Below are 19,418 nucleotides of genomic sequence, written 5' to 3'. Positions count from 1 at the left end.
GTAGAGAGAGTTATTCTGATTAAAAAACTAACAATATATATATATTTTAAATAATTACAAATAATAAATTTATTTATAAAATATCGATTTATATTATAGACTTTGAATTACAAAAATATTTTATGAAACTGAACACAAATACATTGTTCAGCCATAAAAGTATAAACGAAGCTGAACAAGCACATGACAGAATCACTAAAACCTAAACTAAAATTAGAAATTAAGTCTGAATATATAAAACTGAAAGCTAATTTAAAATATGAATACGTACTGTAATAGTGCATATATAGTCCTAAAGTAGCGCTGGTGTGTTTGTGCTCATGCAGAAGAGTCACGTGTATAAGAAGACACTGCAGGCTCTGATCTACCCCATCTCCTGCACCACGCCGCACAACTTCGAGGTGTGGACGGCCACGACACCCACCTACTGCTACGAGTGCGAGGGTCTGCTGTGGGGCATCGCGCGTCAGGGCATGCGCTGCTCCGAGTGCGGCGTCAAGTGCCACGATAAGTGCCAGGACCTGCTCAACGCCGACTGCCTGCAGAGTGAGACTTTAATGCTTTCAGGGCGTTCACACCAGATGCGACTTGTGCGGATAAATCGCGCTGTTCGTGCATAGTTGGACGCTTGAACATTTTGAGTTTACTCGCTTTATTCGTGCGTGAAACTCACTTCACAACAGATGCGAATTCGCGTCATGGGAGGGGCTTCTGCCAGTTGTGATTTCAACCACCATTTATTCGGATCATTTTCAAACAGTTGTACAGTATTGTAGTTGTTTTAAACTCAAATATGCGATTTATTTATAAAGACAGCGCCTATTTAAACATGTTTTGCAGGTTTTGTAGACCATCAGTTCCACGCTTTTATGGTTAAACATAAAATATAATTCCTCCATTGTTGTTTCGGATTTTATCTCCACTCCACGCTACATCGTAATCATATCAATACTAGAGGAAGCTCCTGATTGGTAAATGCGTTCAGATTTGAAAATTGCGCGATTTGCGGGAATCACGCGTTACGCGCTTCAAAATGCCAGAAATGCTCAATTCATGCGGTGTCATTCGCACCTCCACATTCGCGCAAATTGCTCCGCAGGATGTCTTTTCGCGTCTTTGCATTGTAAATCTCTCGCGCTTAACGTTTAATTCGCGTCTGGTGTGAACGCACCAGAGTGTGTCAGTGTGCAAGAACACATTTTGATACATTTCTTCTTTAATTATATTTTATTTTACTCCTTGTTAGTAACTTAGTGTGGCTAACTGGCGGTAAAAATAAGCAAAAACTATAAATTTATGAGCAATGTTTCTTGAAAATTTTTGAATGAATGTGAAAGCAGAGATATATAATTTTTTCTCCTAGCTCATTTGAAGTGGAACTTATCTATTTATTTTTTTAAATATATATATATATATATATATATATATATATATATATATATATATATATATATATATATATATATATATATATATATTTTTTTTTAAGAAATGTGATTAGTATATTGACGAGTCATTAAAATAATTATAAATAACAAATAAATATCAATAAATATAATATAAAATACATTTGAGAAATTGTTTTAAATAATAAGCATGTTTTATTTTTAAATGCATTCAATAATAATTCAGTAGCAAACTGAATATAGAGTATATTTAGTCATAAATAAATATAACACATATCAATAAATACAATATGAAATAAATTTAAATAATTGTTGTTTTTCTAAAGGCATTTAAAAAATTCAGTAATAAACTGAACAGAGTATATTGTTTAATCATTAAAATAATTATAAATAATAAATAAATTGCTATAAATATAATATAAAATGCATTTTAATAATTTTTGTTTTAAATAATAAACACTTTAATGTTTAAATGCATTCAACACGAAATTCAGTAATAAACTGAGCATAGAGTATATTGAGTAAATGCATGCATTAAATGTCACCCAGTGTGTTAATATTAGATTTAAATGTCTTAAACATGATATAAGTTGTGCTTGTGGAACTGATGGACAGGAGCTGCTGAGAAGAGCTCGAAGCACGGCGCTGAAGACCGAACGCAGAACATCATCATGGTTCTGAAGGACCGCATGAAGATCCGCGAGCGCAACAAACCCGAGATCTTCGAGCTGATCCAGGAAGTGTTCGACATCCCCAAGGCGAGCCACGGGACGCAGATGAAACAAATCAAGCAGAGCGTTCTGGACGGGACGTCAAAGTGGTCGGCCAAAATCAGCATCACATGTGAGCTCAGAAGTACAGTTATCAGTGATTTCAAAATATGTTTGCATCGTCCCTAAAGAAATGATTTCCTCTGTGTCAGTGGATTGTGCTCAGGGTCTGCAGGCGAAGGATAAGACGGGTTCGAGTGACCCATACGTCACGGTTCAGGTGGGCAAAACCAAGAAGAGAACCAAGACCATCTACGGCAATCTCAATCCCATCTGGGACGAGAGCTTTCACTTGTGAGTGCATGAATAGAAATGCTCATGTTCACAATTAATCTGTTTAGTTTCTTTCTTTTTTTACTTATTTAAAATTATCCGACTTTTCTTGAAAAAGCACACATTTGCTTTTTTATGAGGTACAAGTTTTTGTTTTACTTATATGTACACAAGAAAAATATAATTTGATTACAAAAATAAATATTATGTACAACAACAAAAAAAGAAAAAAGAAACGCAAAGATAACAAAAAAATAAATAAATGAAACAAAACTTTCTTAAAGGGATAGATTCTCAAAAAATTTATTTTACTCACCCTCAAGGCATATTAGGTGTATATGACTTCTTTCAGATGAATTTAATCAGAGTTATGTTAAAAATAGTTCTGGTTCGTCCCAGCTTTATAATGGCAGTGAATGGGTGTTATTTTTGTGTGCATCCATCCATCATAAAAAGTGCCTCACACGACTAAGGGGAGTGAATAAAGGCCTTTGGTTCCGATCGGGCAAAAAACCTAGGACTAGTTCGCAAAAGTAGCTTTTTAACATATTTGGGAATAACAATTGAACGATTTGATTGACAGCAATGGTTCTTGAGGCAAAGTTGTGCATTATGAGGAGATCTATCAAATTATGTTCATATTGTGTTGATATGTGAAACACCACGTGATAACAGAGCCATAAAACTCATTAGCGCCAACTAGTGGCCGATTTCTTTCGAAATTCTTATATCTGAAGCGAATCAATGTGCTTTTGTAAGAAAAGTATCCATATTTTAATCTTTATAATATACTCACGGATCGATATTAATGCTTGTCCGCTTGTCCGATGACGAATGATTCTGATTGTATTACTTTCAGTGTAAACGGTGACTAATAACGGATCATGTATTGACTTACATTTTAAAAACGTTTTTGCTCCATTTCGCTAACAAAAACAGTTCTAAGCAAAGCAGCGGATCTCACAACAACACACAACAGTCTTTCGTTACTAAATGATTCATTTTTGAATGAGTCAATGATTCAGTGAGCCATTTGTATAAACAGTTACTTGCTTCATTTGTTGAATGAATCAGCCGTTTGAACGAATCAGGTGAATCAATGATTCACTCATTAAGAAAGTGACCTACCACTACCTACTGGTGGTTTAATTTCATATTTAAAAGAATCATTGCAATTTTCCAACATTTCATATTTGTGTCAAAAAAGTAAAACATTAATTTTAAAAACATTATGCATTTGGACAGATGGAGTTTGTTGATACTGATTTCATTGGAATATAGTGTATTATTATTCTAACTTAATGTATTGATCAAATGTAAGAATTCTACGTAAATGGAGACATTTAATCATATTGGGAAAATATTGTCCTTCATAAAGTTAAAAAGTGTAACGGCAATCAATTTAAGGCAAATAAACAAAAAATGCTGATTAACGTAATACCTGATAAAGCACTGATGAGACTGCTTTAGAAAAAATTACATTTGTGCCGAAACAAAACAAAACACTTTTTTCCCCCAGACAAGTAACTTTTTTACTCGGACAAGTGAATGATTGATTTACTTGACGAGCTCATGTGCCCTGATAATATTATATACAATTTTTCATTCTTTCGTTAATTTTTTATTATTGTTTTCTTTTTAATTGTAAAGTTTTAGTTATTTAGTTTTGTTTATTTATTTTTTAAATATGTATCTATTATTTTTATTAAGTTTCAAGTTTTAAGATTTAGTTATTATAGTACCTCAGGTGGAACCAAATGAAAATGAGCCAATTTTTATTTATTTAAAGTAAAGTTGATTCTACATCATGCAGAGAAATACTATTATAATTTTATTAACGTTCTATATTTTATTTTTATTGTAGTTACTTTTTTATTTTATTTTATTTTCTGTTTTTGGGGATTTTTCTTTTTTGATATGTCTATATAGTTTTTTATTTATTTTTATTTCAGTTGTATTTATTTTTTAGTTCAACTAAATGAAAATGAGAAATGTTGCCTCGGCAAATAGCTAAAATAAGTTTTTTTTTTCAACTAATATATATATTTTTTTAAATAGTTTTTTATTCAGTCAGCGATGATAAGCCAGTTGTGTCTCTGGTGTGCAGTGAGTGTCATAACTCTTCCGACCGGATAAAGGTGCGCGTCTGGGACGAGGACGATGATATCAAGTCTCGTGTGAAGCAGCGGTTCAAGCGGGAATCCGATGACTTCCTGGGACAGACCATCATTGAAGTGCGAACGCTGAGTGGAGAAATGGACGTCTGGTACAACCTCGGTGTGTCAGAGTCATTGCATGGTTATTTCTGCAGCATCTTTATGAATATGATCTTGCAGGAATTATTCGACTCTCTCCTTCTCTCTGAACAGATAAGCGCACGGATAAGTCGGCCGTGTCCGGAGCGATCCGCATGCACATCAGTGTGGAGATCAAGGGAGAGGAGACCGTGTCTCCGTACCACGTTCAGTACACCTGCCTGCATGAGGTACATGCACAAATTACACTTATTAAACATTATATTTAGATATAGTACGTGTTTTTGATGCATCAGCCCAGCTATCATGGAACGGAGGTGCCGTAGGTTTTTTAAAAGTTATATAAATGTTAGAACGAAATATTCTTAAAGTAATGTTTATGGAACATTCCTACAACGTTTTTCAAAATACGTCCTTGTGATGTTATTTGTACTTATGATGAACTTAGATGAACATTCTAAGAAACTTCTGTTTGTTACTTTCAAATCATAATCACAACTAGGAAACTTTTTAACGTTCCTAGAATTTGATTAGAATTTAAATTCATTTGTGCTTTTGTCGTTAGTATTAGTTTCTTTTTAAATATTTATATTTCTTTATTTCGTTTTTTTATATTACAGTTAGCAATTTTGATGTATCAACTAAAACTTATTGCAGTTATTTGGTAAAACTTTTTTTAAAATTCTAATATTTATGTTTCATCTTATTTCAGCTTTGTTTTTTTTTGTTAAATTACATTTATTAATAATCTTTTACTTTTGTATTTTAATTTTTAATTTGAGTAAATTTTTTATATATTTTTTTAATTTTAATGAATTCTAATTTTTATTTTAGTAATTTGGTTATGTGCTTTTTTCATTTTTCTTTTTAAATAAAATGTATTTTTATTTCAGATTTAGTTTGAGTTATTTATTTATTTACACTTGTTAATTTTAGTGCTTTAACATAAACTTGTTTCAGTTAGTTGCCAAGGCAAAGTTTCTATTTATTTCATCCCATATTTATATTTTACTTTATTTCAGCTTAATTTCAATTGTAATAGTTTTATTCTTAGTTAATGATACAAACCCTGCTGGAAACCCATCACTCACATCTGGTTAGGATGTAATGTAAAACTAACTCGGCATAAAGAGCCTCATCTTCAGGATTTTTTGAAAACTGAGTCTTCTACCCATGTTGCTTTGCAGCACATCTTCAACCACACAACAGAGAAGCAGAACAGTGGCGTGGTGAAGATCCCAGATGCTAAAGGCGATGATGCCTGGAAAGTGTACTTCGATGAGACGGCGCAGGAGATCGTGGATGAGTTTGCCATGAGATACGGAGTGGAATCGATCTATCAGGCCATGACGTAAGCAGAGAACGAACGAACAAACAACTGAATGCTTGAAAGAGATATTCTTTCCAGCATATAATAAGTTAACCTACTAAATGTTAATCGTTAAAAGTTGCTGTCCTGTGGAGCCTCTAATGGTAAATGGTGCTCTGAAATAATATTAAATTTCAGTGCAAAAGTTGAAGGTTTTCCCGGAAAAACTTTTCTTGCACTCGCAATTCTGTTGCTTACTCTCTGCAAATATTTTTTGGGAAAATACTGATTGAAATAATATGAGATGGGACCAAATAATGACCATATTATGTTTATTATTTTATTAATTTAAAGAAAAAATATTGATAATTTTTCTTATGAAGAAATAAATGTTATGAAGACAATTTAAGATGTCATTAAATTTTATTTTAGTTTTATTGCAGAAAATATTTAGTTTTTTTATTACTATAAATATAATTAAAAAAGCTTTTTTTCTGATTGTAAAGCCAATATTTCTCATTTTAATTGAATATATTTTTAAGTTATATTGATATAACATTATTAAAAATAACAAACACTAAATTACAAAAAGTAAATATAAAAACTTGTTAAAAATATTAATTATAACTTTAACAGTATCTCACTGGTACTAAATTAACACTGGTTATCTACAGACCAGTGAGAGTTTAGTGTTAGTATTTAATTCACAGTAATGTAGGAGATCAGTTTCTACAATCATCTGTTCTTTCCTCTGAGTTTCTCTGGTGTTAATTTGTGTCAGTGAGTTGTTCATGGACACGTGTACTGTAGTCCGAGCGCACTGATGGAAACACCTCATTAGCTTTCAGTCACCAAAGACGAGTACGTCCATGATAATGAGGCAATGATTCATGTTGTGATCAGCGGTCAGGAGTCTCATGAGGCATTGAACGAAGTGTGTGTCGTGACTCAAGCCTTGTTTAATCAATATTCCTCTTCAGCTGGATGCTATCAAGACCTGTCTTTAAAATGATGATAAATTTGATATATATTTAGCTGACCGTACACTGTTTAAAATATAAAATGTAGAGCATCAATGAGATGTGGTCGATTATGGTAACTAGAGTCTGATGTGAGTTTTAATATTGTCATATTTCTCTAGAAGTCTTTGTCTTTTAAGCCACAGGGTCAAGAAACGTCAAGTATGGTTTTAATTGTAGTTTGTAGCAAATCAGATTTCAGGCAGAATTACTGTAATGTGATGACGTACCTTCCATGGGTTGAAAATTACTTTTATTGGGGACAAGTTTTTTTGGGAAAATTACTTGTAAAAAATTAAGACAAAATTAAGATTTTGGTTTTATTGCAATAAAGATTTTGTTTGAAAATGTCTTGCAGAAAAGATTTTGGTTGAAAATTACTTGTATTGCAGACAATATATTTGTTAAAAATTACTTGTATTGCAGAAAAGATTTTTGCTTTATTACAAAAAAAAATTATTACTTGTATTGCAGAAAAGATTTTGGTTGAAAATGTCTGTTATCGCATACAAGATTTTGGTTTTGTTGCAGAAAAGATTTTGATTTAAAATTACTTGTATTGCAGAAAATATTTTTGTTTCATTCTAGAATTGTTTTTTTGTTTTATTGCAGAAAAGATTGTGGTTGAAAAATACTTTTATTGCAGAAAAGATTGTTGTTTTACTGTAGAAAAGATTTTTGTTTAAAATGTCTTAAACTGCAGAAAATATTTTTTTTTGAAAATTTCTTGTATTACAGAAAATATTTTGGTTTAATTGCAGAAAGGATTTTGGTTGAAAATTACTTGTATTACAGAAAAGATTTTGGTTTAATTGCAGAAAGGATTTTGGTTTAATTGCAGAAAAGATTTTGGTTGAAAATGACTTGAATCCCAAAGAATCTTTTGGTTTTATTGCAGAAAATATTTTTGTTGGAAAAATACTTGTTGTACAGAAAAGATTTTGGCTTTATAGTAAAAAAAAAAAAAAACTAACAGAAAAACTAACATTTTGTTTGAAAATTACTTGTATTGCAAAACATTTTTGGTTTTATTGTGGAAAATATTTGGGTTGAAAATTACTTGCATTGCAGAAAATGTCAGTAACCTTCGTGTTTGTGTTCAGGCATTTTGCGTGTCTGTCATCGAAGTACATGTGTCCCGGTGTTCCTGCGGTCATGAGCACACTGCTGGCCAACATCAACGCTTACTACGCCCACACCACACAGTCCACCAACAACGTCTCTGCCTCCGACCGCTTCGCTGCATCCAACTTTGGGGTCAGTTCATATTTCAACCACAAAATGACTTGTAAAACGCTAGTAAAGTAGATTTCAGAAACCTTGCTGTTGGGATAAGTTACACTTATGTTTGGACCCAGTAAGTTTTTGTTTTAAATAAGTTCATACTTTTATTCAAGGATGTATTAAATTGATGTGACCGTAAAGACATTTATAATGTTACAAAAGATTGGTGTTGGCACAGATGTTAACCAGAAAAATTAAAAATGGCACGTCATGACATAAAGGTTGCAGACCCCAGGTTTAACAGATATTTACAAGGAAAACTGTTATTTTTAATTGTAATAATATTTCACAGATTTGCTATTTTTGAACAAATAAATGCAGCCTTGGTAAGCAGAAGAGACTTCTTTAAAAAACATTAAAAAGTTGCGATATAGTGTGTATTTCACGTGTCAACAATTTTTTGCAGAAAGAGCGGTTTGTGAAACTGTTGGATCAACTGCACAACTCTCTGAGGATAGACCTCTCTATGTACAGGGTTTGTTCACATATTCAGTAATATATCGCTGAAACCAGGACCTCTATATCTACTGAGCACTGAAGAGTTGTGTTGTGGAGTGTGTCTGTGTTTCTAACAGTTGTGTGTTTGTGTTTCAGAATAATTTTCCAGCCAGCAGTCCGGAGAGGCTGCAGGATCTGAAGTCCACTGTAGATCTTCTGACCAGCATCACTTTCTTCAGGATGAAGGTTTGTTCTGGTGACAGATCTTAAATTATTTAATGACATATGAGTAGTTGTGCCTTATTTTTGCATTATATAATTTTCTGCAACATGTATAGGCCTTTAATGTCATCGAACATGAAATACCAATTATATCAATAAATAATAATAAATAAAAAAACAATTGAACATGTCAAGACAGATTCAAACAAAGAGAAAGAGAGAAAAAAATCCTAAATCACAAATAATAATGATGATCATAAATAATTTAATAAATAAAAATAAATAACTATTTTAACAATGCAGATTCAAACAAACTTCGATTTGCATAAAAAAAAACAAAGCATCACAATTAATAAAGATGATAATATTATTTAAAAAAAATATTTTGAAAATATAGTGAAACATCTGGGCAGATTCAAACAACTAAATTTTCAGCTGAACTAAAACATAAAATTATACTAGAGAAAAAATAAAAAAATAAATAAAATAAATAAAAAATCAAAAAAATATGAATAATAAACTATGTGTGTGTGTTTCAGGTGCAGGAGCTGCAGAGTCCACCGAGAGCGAGTCAAGTTGTTAAAGACTGTGTGAAAGCGTGTCTCAACTCAACATACGAGTACATCTTTAATAACTGCCATGAGCTCTACAGCCGGGAATACCAGAATGACCCAGTGAGTGTGTGTGTGTGTGTGTGTGTTTGAGAGAGAGAGTTTGTGCGTGTGCGTGTGTGTGTGTGTGTGTGTGTGTGAGTGTACTTGTTTTTCTATTCTGGTGGGGACTTAAACCTGAATACACACAGACTCATGGGGACTTGTGTCACGGTGGGGACCTAAATTGAGGTCCCCACGGGTAAACAAGCAAATAAATTACACAGAATGAAGTTTCTTGAAAATCTAAAAATGCAGAAAGTTTCCTGTGAGGGTTAGGTTTAGGGGTAGGGTTGGTGAAGGGCGATAGAAAATACGGTCTGTACAGTATAAAAACCATTACACCTATGGAGAGTCCCCACAAGGATAGCTGACCAGACGTGTGTGTGTGTGTGTGTGTGTGTGTGTGTGTGTGTGTGTGTGTGTGTGTGTGTGTGTGTGATGATATGCAACGGAAGCTTTCTTGCGTGATCTCTGCATAATTTTTTTAATTGACAATTTGTGTAAATTAGTGTGTTTTTATTATATTTATTTTTTCCTTCATTATATAATTTATTATTTTTATACTTCATTTTTGTCTCTTTGCTAATGTCATACATTAGCTCTAGTGTAATTTATTGTTTGAGCTAACTCTTTAATTAGCATTTTTCTAATGATTATTTATAAATAAAGATAATAAATAAAAACAAAGGGTTGGAATCAAACTCTACGTCTCTACTTTTCAGCTTAATTTTTGTCCATTTTGATCAATTTCTCCAAAAGCAATACTTATGTAATTTAGCATCTCAAGTAAATGCATCTTGATTTACAAACCTTTTTTGAACATCTGTTTTGCGGTGCATCTTATGTCGAGGTTTGTTTGCATGAGTGTATTTGAGTCTCTCTCGTCTGTGTTCATATCCAGTCGAAGACGGTTCCTCCTGAAGAACAGGGACCGAGTGTCAAGAACCTGGACTTCTGGTCCAAACTCATCACCCTCATCGTTTCCATCATAGAGGAGGACAAGAACTCGTACACGCTCTGCTTGAACCAGTGAGTGTGGGGTTAATACACAGAACTGAATGGTGACAGTAATAAACAATAACGAAAGCAAGTCTTATAACTGATATGAAGGAAACAGAGAGAGATGTGTTCCTCGTGCAGGTTTCCTCAGGAGCTGAACGTGGGAAAGATCAGTGCGGAGGTGATGTGGAACATGTTTGCTCAGGACATGATGTATGCGATGGAAGGTAAACACAGACTGAACACTAAACCTCTCACTAATGTTTCCTCTCGTGTGAGAAACTGAAAAAATGATGGATCAATAAAGTAGTGCGGTTCTTGTTAAAGTTTGTATGTAGTATGTTTTTGTATGTGTATGTACGTACATCCTTGCATTCATTTATTGTTTTTATGTACTTATTTTATTTTTTACATTTTATTTAAATTTTATAATTTTTCTGTTTATATAATTTTTTCTATTATTTATTTATTACACTTTTTATTTATTAACATTTTATCTTTCTTTACTCCTCTGTTTTTAGTTCTGTTGCAATTTGTGTGAGTCTGTATTATGTTAAAATGTATTTTTATTGATTCATTTTTATTATTTTATGTACTTATTTGTTTTTTTTACATTTTATTAAGATGTTATAATTTTTTTGTTACTATATTCTTGTCTTATATGTATGTTTCTATTATTTATTTATTTATTACACTTTTTTTATTTATTAAATTTTTATCTCTTCTGTTATATTATGTTTTTAGTTCTGTTGTAATTTTTTCGAGCATTAAAGTGTATTTTTTTATTATTTATTCGTGTTTATGTACTTATTTTCTTTTTTCAATTTAATTAAAATTGTATTTTTTTTATGTTACTTTAATTTTGTCTTAAATGTGTTTATATTATTTATTAACATTTTATCTCTCTTTTTTAATATTATGTTTTTAGTTCTGTTGCAATTTGTTAGAGTATTAAAGTGTATTTTTTATTATTTATTTGTTTTTATGTACTTATTTAATTTTTTCAATTTTATTTTAATTGTATTATTTTTTATGTTACTTTAATTTTGTCTTAAATGTATGTTTATATTATTTATTAACATTTTATCTCTCTTTTCTTTATGTTTTTAGTTCTGTTGCAATTTGTCTGTTTTATGTTAGTGTTTTTTTAAATTTTATTTATTATTTATTTACTGTCTTTTCACTTCATTTCTAATGTTGTTTTAGTTCTGCTTACATTTGTAAAGGTTTGCATGACTCTGTCTTGTGATATTTAATTGCATTTTCTAATAATAATGAAATAAAGCGAGTGTTAAAGCGCTGGAGTCAAACTCTACTTCTGATCAAGCGATCAACACAAGTGTGAAAACAGTCTTACAGTCACATCTGTGATCCGTATCCTGTCTGTGATGTACTTCCTGTCTCTCAGAACACGAGAAACAGCGACTGTGTAAGAGCGCCGATTACATGAACCTGCACTTCAAGGTGAAGTGGCTCTACAACGAATACTGCAAGGATCTGCCGTGTTTCCAGGACCGTGTGCCAGAGTATCCAGCGTAAGAGCTGCTTCTAGCCAAACCTTTGTGTTTCCAGCACTCGTGTTCACAGTTAGGGACTTGATCAGACTCCTAGTATTAAAAGCAGTGGTCATCAAGTAATCCTGTGCTTGCTGCATGGTGTCAGAGCTGCTTCTTCTTTGTCTTTACAGCTGGTTTGAGCCCTTCGTGATCCTGTGGCTGGATGAGAATGAGGAAGTGTCTAGAGATTTCCTGCACGGCGCTCTGCTCCGGGACACAAAGGACGGGGTAAATATCAGGGGTGTATTGTTGTGTGATGTTATGACACAGAGAAGAGAGTTTATCACCTCCACGTTCAATTACTGTGAAATACTCACATGCACAAACAAATGTTTTATTGCATTAAATCATGACAAGTGATGTGGGATGTGTATCGATCGATTTTTCATTTTTCAAGTCTCTCTTGCTCACCAAGGCTGCATTTATTTGTTGAAAAATACAGTAAAATCAGCATTATTGTGAAATATTATTGTAATTTAAAACAGCTGTTTTCTGTTTTAATTTCTATTAAACTGTAATTTATTTAAATGATGCTCCGCTGTATTTTCAGCATCATTCCTCCAGTCTTCAGAGTCACATGATCTTCAGAAATCATGAAAATATGATGATTTACTGCTCAAGAATCAACATTTCTGATTATTATCAGTGTTGAACACAGTTAATATTTCACATTTTATTATTCAGGATTCACGGATGAACATAGTTCAACAATAAACAGCGTTTATTTGAAACAGAAATATTTTGTAACATTATAAAAAATGTCTTTGATTTAATGCATCACTAATGAATAAAATAAATTATATTTAAATCTTGCTGACCCCAAACTTTTGAACAACTAAAAAAATAATATATAATATAATTTAATAAAATATTTAAAATATATAATGTATTCATTGAGACTTTCTCAGACCATTTTTAGCTTTTTTTTGTGTGTTGTTTTTAGACTGATGTTTGTCATTTTATTCCAAAAACTCCCTTCTGATGTAAACTAAGTTAATATCTCAATAACCTATCGTCTCATTTGCATGTTAACGGCTCTCTTATGTCACTTGACACAACATTTTTTAGTCAGTATTTCTTTCTTTTGTTTTAAACCCCAGCCGGTGAACCCAGATATAATTAAGCGTCTCTGTTATCCTCCTGTAGTTCCAGCAGACGTCGGAGCACGCGCTCTTCTCCTGTTCGGTGGTGGACGTCTTCTCCCAGCTCAACCAGAGCTTCGAGATCATCAGGAAGCTGGAGTGTCCTGATCCGCAGATCGTTGGGAATTACATGAAGAGGTTTGCTAAGGTGAAGTCAAGCATCACTCTTATTATTATCATCATTGCACTCCCAGTGAAACCTCTGAAGTGTTCAAGCTTCGACGATTTCTCTCTTTCAGACCATTGGAAATGTTCTTCTGTCTTACGCCGACATCATTGCCAAGGATTTTCCCAATCACTGCAACAAGGAGAAAGTGGTGCGTCACAGTAATGCATTTACATTAATAATCTGTGACGCTGAAATTGAGATGTGTGCATCATGAAGCTGTCACATTTAGCACTACTCCTCACTTTTTATAGCTTCAGGGACTCGTTTAGTAGCGTGTGTGTGTGTGTGTGTGTGTGTGTGTGTGTGTGTGTGTGTGCGTTAATGTCGCTCGACCTCCTCTTTCTGTTATTTCCAGCCTTGCATCATTATTAATAATATCCAGCAGCTGCGAGTCCAGCTGGAGAAGATGTTTGAGGCCATGGGAGGGAAAGACGTGAGTTCATTCACACTTTATATATATATATATATATATATATATATCTTTATATATATAATTCTAAATGTTGATGGGCTTTAATAGTCTGTGTGATCCACTGAAGACCCATTATTGACTGAATATTCAACAAATGAACAACATTCTCAGCAAATACTAAAGTGATTCGCTGGATTTCACAGTGAGGGCGGAGCCTCAGTTTTAATCAGATGCCATTGGCTGGAACGAGTGGCATGATGTCATCAGTCAAGTCACATTTATTTATACACAATACAGATTGTTTCAAAGCAGTTTCACAATAATTAACAGGAAAATGACAGCATTAATGTTTTAAAATTGATCAGTTATGAAACTGTGAAGGAGTATAGTTTCATGTTGATTTAATTCAGTTCAGGTAACTTTAAATGTTGCAAAATGAATTAATGAAACAAATTTAACTCAAATCAATTCAGTTCAAGTTTTGTCCTATATATATATATATATAATGTATGTATAGATATATATATATATATATAATTAAAAATAATAAATTAATAAAAAATGTAGATGTAGTTTGGGGTATTGGATATATATATATATATATATATATATATATATATATATATATATATATATATATATATATATATATATACACAAAAATAATAACACAATAATAAATTAAAAATAAATAAAATACAAAAAAAATTTATTCCTATACAATTTTAACAAAAATGTCAATTAAACAGAAAATATAAAAATAAGTATTGGAGTGTTAATATAAACTGTTAATAAAAAAACTAAAGTAAAATAAAAAAACTTATACTTAAAATTGTAACTATTTAAACTTTTAAAAAGCTCATTAAATTACGAAGCATAGAACAAATTATAACAAAATTAAAAAAATAACAGAAAATATAAAAATGAAAACTAATTCAAATTAGTGATTTGAAAAAATTAATAGCGATTAATCAGATCCAAAATCAAACCATATATGTTTGCATCATATATGTGTGTATACTGTGTATATTTATTATGTATTATATAAATATACACACATGCATGTGTATATAAAAAAAAAAAATGTATATATAATTTATTTTGTAGTTGTATTTTGGATGCGTTTGACAGCACTAGATCAAAAACTATAATAGTATCTCATTGATGCTAAAGTAACACTGGAGTCAGAGCTGTCTAATCCATAATATTACTGAATATTAATTATCTTTAAAATCTCAGCTGAGCCAGTCAGAGTTTTTCAGACTGGAGTAGTAAAATCAAGTCTGACTCGTGATTGTTTCTTGTTTTTGCAGTTAAACGTGGACGCCAGTGACTTTCTGAAGGATCTTCAAGTAAAGCTGAACAATGTTCTGGATGATCTCAGCCGGATCTTTGCCGTGAGGTGCGTTTGGGGTTTGGAGTATTTACAGGGTTAATAAAGTGTGACAGTCATGTTCTATCAGTAAAAATCCTGTTAATCTGCTCCATAGAGAAGTTTTATTCTAATATTATAACTATTTTTGTGGAATCTTTGATGAACAGTGTTTTTTTATTTTTTAAATGGAGTATTTTATAACATTATTAATCAGTTTCCAGCCGCACATCGAGGAGAGCGTGAGGCAGATGGGAGATATTCTCAGTCAGGTGAAAGGAGTAAACGTTCCTGCTAACGGTAACGGCAGCTTAGCACAAGACGCCGACTACGTCCTGCAACCCATCATGGACTTCCTGGACAGCAAGTGAGCGAACCCGGAAATACCGTTTTTATCAGGCTTTGAGCTACTCCTAATTAAAACCAGTTAAACGGCTGTCAGATGACTACATTAGTGAAGATGACCAGAAGCATTTTTGTATTTTATTTAATTGTATTTACCTACATTTCAAACATGACTTAACAATTGTTAAAAAATGTAAAACAAAAAGTTAAATTGAATAAAAAGTTGAAATAAATTTTTTAAAAGTTGCATAAAAATAAAACAACTTTTTAATTGTATGTTTACCTACATATTAAACAAGCATTAACCATTTAAAATAAAAACAAAATTAAATAAACAAATTAACATGCAATTTTAAAAATCGAATTAAAAATTTTAATTTTATTTTATGTTACCTACATATTAAACATGCATTAACCATTTGAAATAAAAAGTTAAATTAAAATACTAAATTAAATAAAAAAATTAACATGCAATATTAAAAGTTTCATAAATCTTTTTTATTTTTACACAAATTAGTCAATGTATATAAGCATTTTTTTATTTTATTATTTTTTTTATTTAATTTAATTGTATTTACCTACATTTCAAACATGACTTAACAATTGTTAATAAATGTAAATTGAAAAAAATTTAATACAAAGTTTTTAAAAATTGACATGCAATTTTAAAAGTTGTATTAAAATAAAATAAAAACAAATGCAAAAAAGAAAACAAATGCAATTTTAAGTTGCATTACAAATTTTCATTTTATTTTATGTTTACCTTCATATTAGGGGTGTAACGATACGCGTATTCGTATTGAACCGTTCGGTACGACGCTTTCGGTTCGGTACGCGGTACGCATTATGTATACCGAACGGTTCGTTGGAGTATTTAATTATATTTGAAAAAAAAAAAAAAAAAAGAGAGAGAGAAATATAATGATATGCGTTCAACAAGGTAGCCCAATAACCCAAACAACGTAACAGGCAACGCCCCTGACACTCCCGAAGAAGAAAAAAACACCATCTTATATGTTTATGTTAGGCTACTCAGCAGGCGCTCGCTCACTCAGTACGCGCTGAAGGCTCGTTGCAAAATAGCCAATGCGTTTAACAGACTAGAAATGAGAAGATCCTCCAATAACCAACAGGTCTGGTGTTTGGGTGCACTTTGGATTCCCTTTAAGCTATAATGGTGATGGCAAGAGAGTGGTGGATAAAAAAACAACGGTATGTCGCATCTGCAACATGACAGGGTACACCAGCGGGAATACAAAAAAAACAAAAAAAAAACACCAGCGGGAATATCTGGGATATATGCGTCAGTACTATCTGGGAAAAGACGAAAAAAAGGAGAAACATGCACGCAGCAAACTATCCCTGCAGCATTTAGAAACTATAGCTTACAGGGAATCCAACCCAAACACCAGACCTGTTGGTTATTTTAGGATCTTATATTTCTGGTCTGTTAAATGCATTCGACATTTTGCAACGAGCCTTCAGCGCGTGCTGAGTGAGCGAGCGCCTTAGGGGCCGTTCACATATCGTGCCTAAAAACGCGTGGAAAACGCTAAGCGCGTCTTTCTCCTCCTTTCCAAAGCGCTCGGGCAGAAGCGCTCATGAGGCGTCTGTCTTTGCTAAGCAACAATGACGTGCTCTCTCCATGAGACGCGGAAATTTCAGCGAAGGATAAATGGATTTGCAGCTCTAAAAATCGCTTGCAGTAGCTCTGCTACTAAATTTATTTCAAAATTGCAATCCATATACAACTATGATCAGCTGTTCCTTCATCTTGGCTGAGCTCTCAACGTTGTTACGGGAAAGGATGAAGCTGATTGGTTGGTTCTTGTCACATGACCCGCGGTGCGCTTGCGGCATTCTGAAAAGTTGAGATGTTTTTACATTTTGCTGTATCTAAAACGTATCGAACCGAACCGAACCGAACCGTGACATCAGTGTATCGTATCGAACCGAACCGTGAATTTTGTGAACCGTTACACCCCTACTACATATTAAACATGCATTAACCATTTGAAATAAAAAGTTAAATACAAATACAAGATTAAATAAAAAAATGAACATGCAATTTTAAGTTTAATAAATCTTTTTTTTATTTTTACATGAATTAACTAATGAATAGAAGCATTTTTTAATTTTATAATTTATTTTATTTTATTTTATTGTATTTACCTACATTCCAAACATGACTTAACAATTTAACAAAAATTTAAATAAAAAAAAAAAACGTTTAAAAAAATGTACATGCAATTTTAAAAGTTGCATTAAAATAAAAAACGTTTTTTTTTCATGTTTACATACATATTAAACAAGCATTAACCATTTAAAATAAAAGTTAAATAAAAACAAAATTAAAAACAATTTTTAAGTTGCATTACATATTTTCATTTTTTTTAGCTACAATAAATATGAATTAACTATTTAAAAAATGCAATTTTAAGTTGCATAAAAAAAAAAAATTTATTTTATGTTTACCTACATATTAAACATCCATTAACCATTAGAAATAAAAAGTTAAATAAAAATAAGAAATTAAATGAAAAAAAATTACATGCAATTTAAAAAAATTCATTAATTTTGTTTTATTTTTACATGAATGAACAAATGTCTGATTATTTGTTCATTTGAAAAGCTATTTTTATTAAGTAATAATAAATGAAGCAATACTGGTCACAGTTTCATTTTAAAGATCAAATATTTTTTTAAATATAAGTAGCCACTAGATTATGTGATTTATTTACAAAATCAAATCAGTATTTAACTGTCTCAGAAACATTTATTTTATTTACAGTGTCAGGATTAAATTTGAACAAAGTCTTATTCAAAATACAAAGACACAGTAAATGTCTCATGTGAATTATTATTCAATGGGCGTCTTTATTTATGTTATTTATTTTAGTTGTAGTTTTCTAGTGAACTAAATGTAAATAAGAAACACGTGACTGCACTCATTAGTTTGTGTGTTAATGATGACGAGGTTTCTTCTTCTCTCAGTCTGACTCTGTTCGCTAAGATCTGTGAGAAGACGGTTCTGAAGCGAGTGCTGAAGGAGCTGTGGAAGCTGGTGATGAACACCATGGAGAAGACCATCATCCTGCCTCCGCTGACCGACCAGACGGTGTGTACACACACACACACACACACACACACACTACTGCAGCATCACAATAACATCACATGGAAGCCATGCTTTGTACAGACACTGCTATGATGGGAAATCCACGGTATACTGCGCAGTGCATTTAAGTACCATGATATTTCTTTTTTATCGTCCATGGCTTAACCAGTAGTTTTTATCAACTAGATGGGTAGTTTAGATATTTGTAAAATGTTTTATGCAGATTTACATTAATATATATATATATATACTAGTAATGCACTGTAATTGTTGTTATATAGAAACACCAAAATCAAAACGGAAGTTTTTATTCTGCTGAAAACTGAAATGAAAAATACATTTGAATTAATAATCAGGTAATAAATCTGATTAATTTAATAATCAGCACTAAAGGGTAAAATCAAAGATATGTTTTTCTTTGCAGCATACAAAAAAATGTATATCAGACTTTTGACATTTTATTTATCTGCATGACTTGTGTTTCCGGTGTTTTTTCTTTTTTTGTTTCTTTTATTTTTTTTACTGAAAAATTTAATAATCATTTAATTAATCAAAATAATTTACTAATCAACACTCAAATAAAAACTGGCAAGAGAGCTTTTTCTTTGCACTATAAAAAAATATTATAATGTGGAAAAATTCTATATGCTCATTAGAATTGTATTTATTTATTTAT

The 19,418-nt window shown here is 31.8% G+C and overlaps 1 protein-coding gene across 1 annotated transcript in view; it reads left to right on the top strand.

Moving 5' to 3' along the window:
- The window catches only part of LOC127938585 (protein unc-13 homolog A), a 45,833-nt gene that overhangs the window by 18,410 nt on the left and 8,005 nt on the right, over positions 1–19,418 (top strand). Inside the window, exons 15-34 of the mRNA XM_052535299.1 lie at positions 327–546; positions 2,022–2,249; positions 2,329–2,470; positions 4,557–4,726; positions 4,819–4,934; positions 5,892–6,055; positions 8,136–8,289; positions 8,723–8,791; positions 8,911–9,000; positions 9,516–9,650; positions 10,531–10,658; positions 10,770–10,855; positions 12,037–12,163; positions 12,316–12,412; positions 13,331–13,474; positions 13,566–13,643; positions 13,851–13,928; positions 15,221–15,309; positions 15,497–15,646; positions 18,619–18,742. Coding sequence (XP_052391259.1) covers positions 327–546; positions 2,022–2,249; positions 2,329–2,470; positions 4,557–4,726; positions 4,819–4,934; positions 5,892–6,055; positions 8,136–8,289; positions 8,723–8,791; positions 8,911–9,000; positions 9,516–9,650; positions 10,531–10,658; positions 10,770–10,855; positions 12,037–12,163; positions 12,316–12,412; positions 13,331–13,474; positions 13,566–13,643; positions 13,851–13,928; positions 15,221–15,309; positions 15,497–15,646; positions 18,619–18,742 — 2,589 coding nt within the window. The remainder of the gene's footprint in view (positions 1–326; positions 547–2,021; positions 2,250–2,328; positions 2,471–4,556; positions 4,727–4,818; positions 4,935–5,891; positions 6,056–8,135; positions 8,290–8,722; positions 8,792–8,910; positions 9,001–9,515; positions 9,651–10,530; positions 10,659–10,769; positions 10,856–12,036; positions 12,164–12,315; positions 12,413–13,330; positions 13,475–13,565; positions 13,644–13,850; positions 13,929–15,220; positions 15,310–15,496; positions 15,647–18,618; positions 18,743–19,418) is intronic.

Source organism: Carassius gibelio, chromosome A2, assembly GCF_023724105.1.
Source record: "Carassius gibelio isolate Cgi1373 ecotype wild population from Czech Republic chromosome A2, carGib1.2-hapl.c, whole genome shotgun sequence".
NCBI lineage: Eukaryota > Metazoa > Chordata > Actinopteri > Cypriniformes > Cyprinidae > Carassius > Carassius gibelio.
This window is presented reverse-complemented; position numbering and strand designations above follow the sequence as displayed.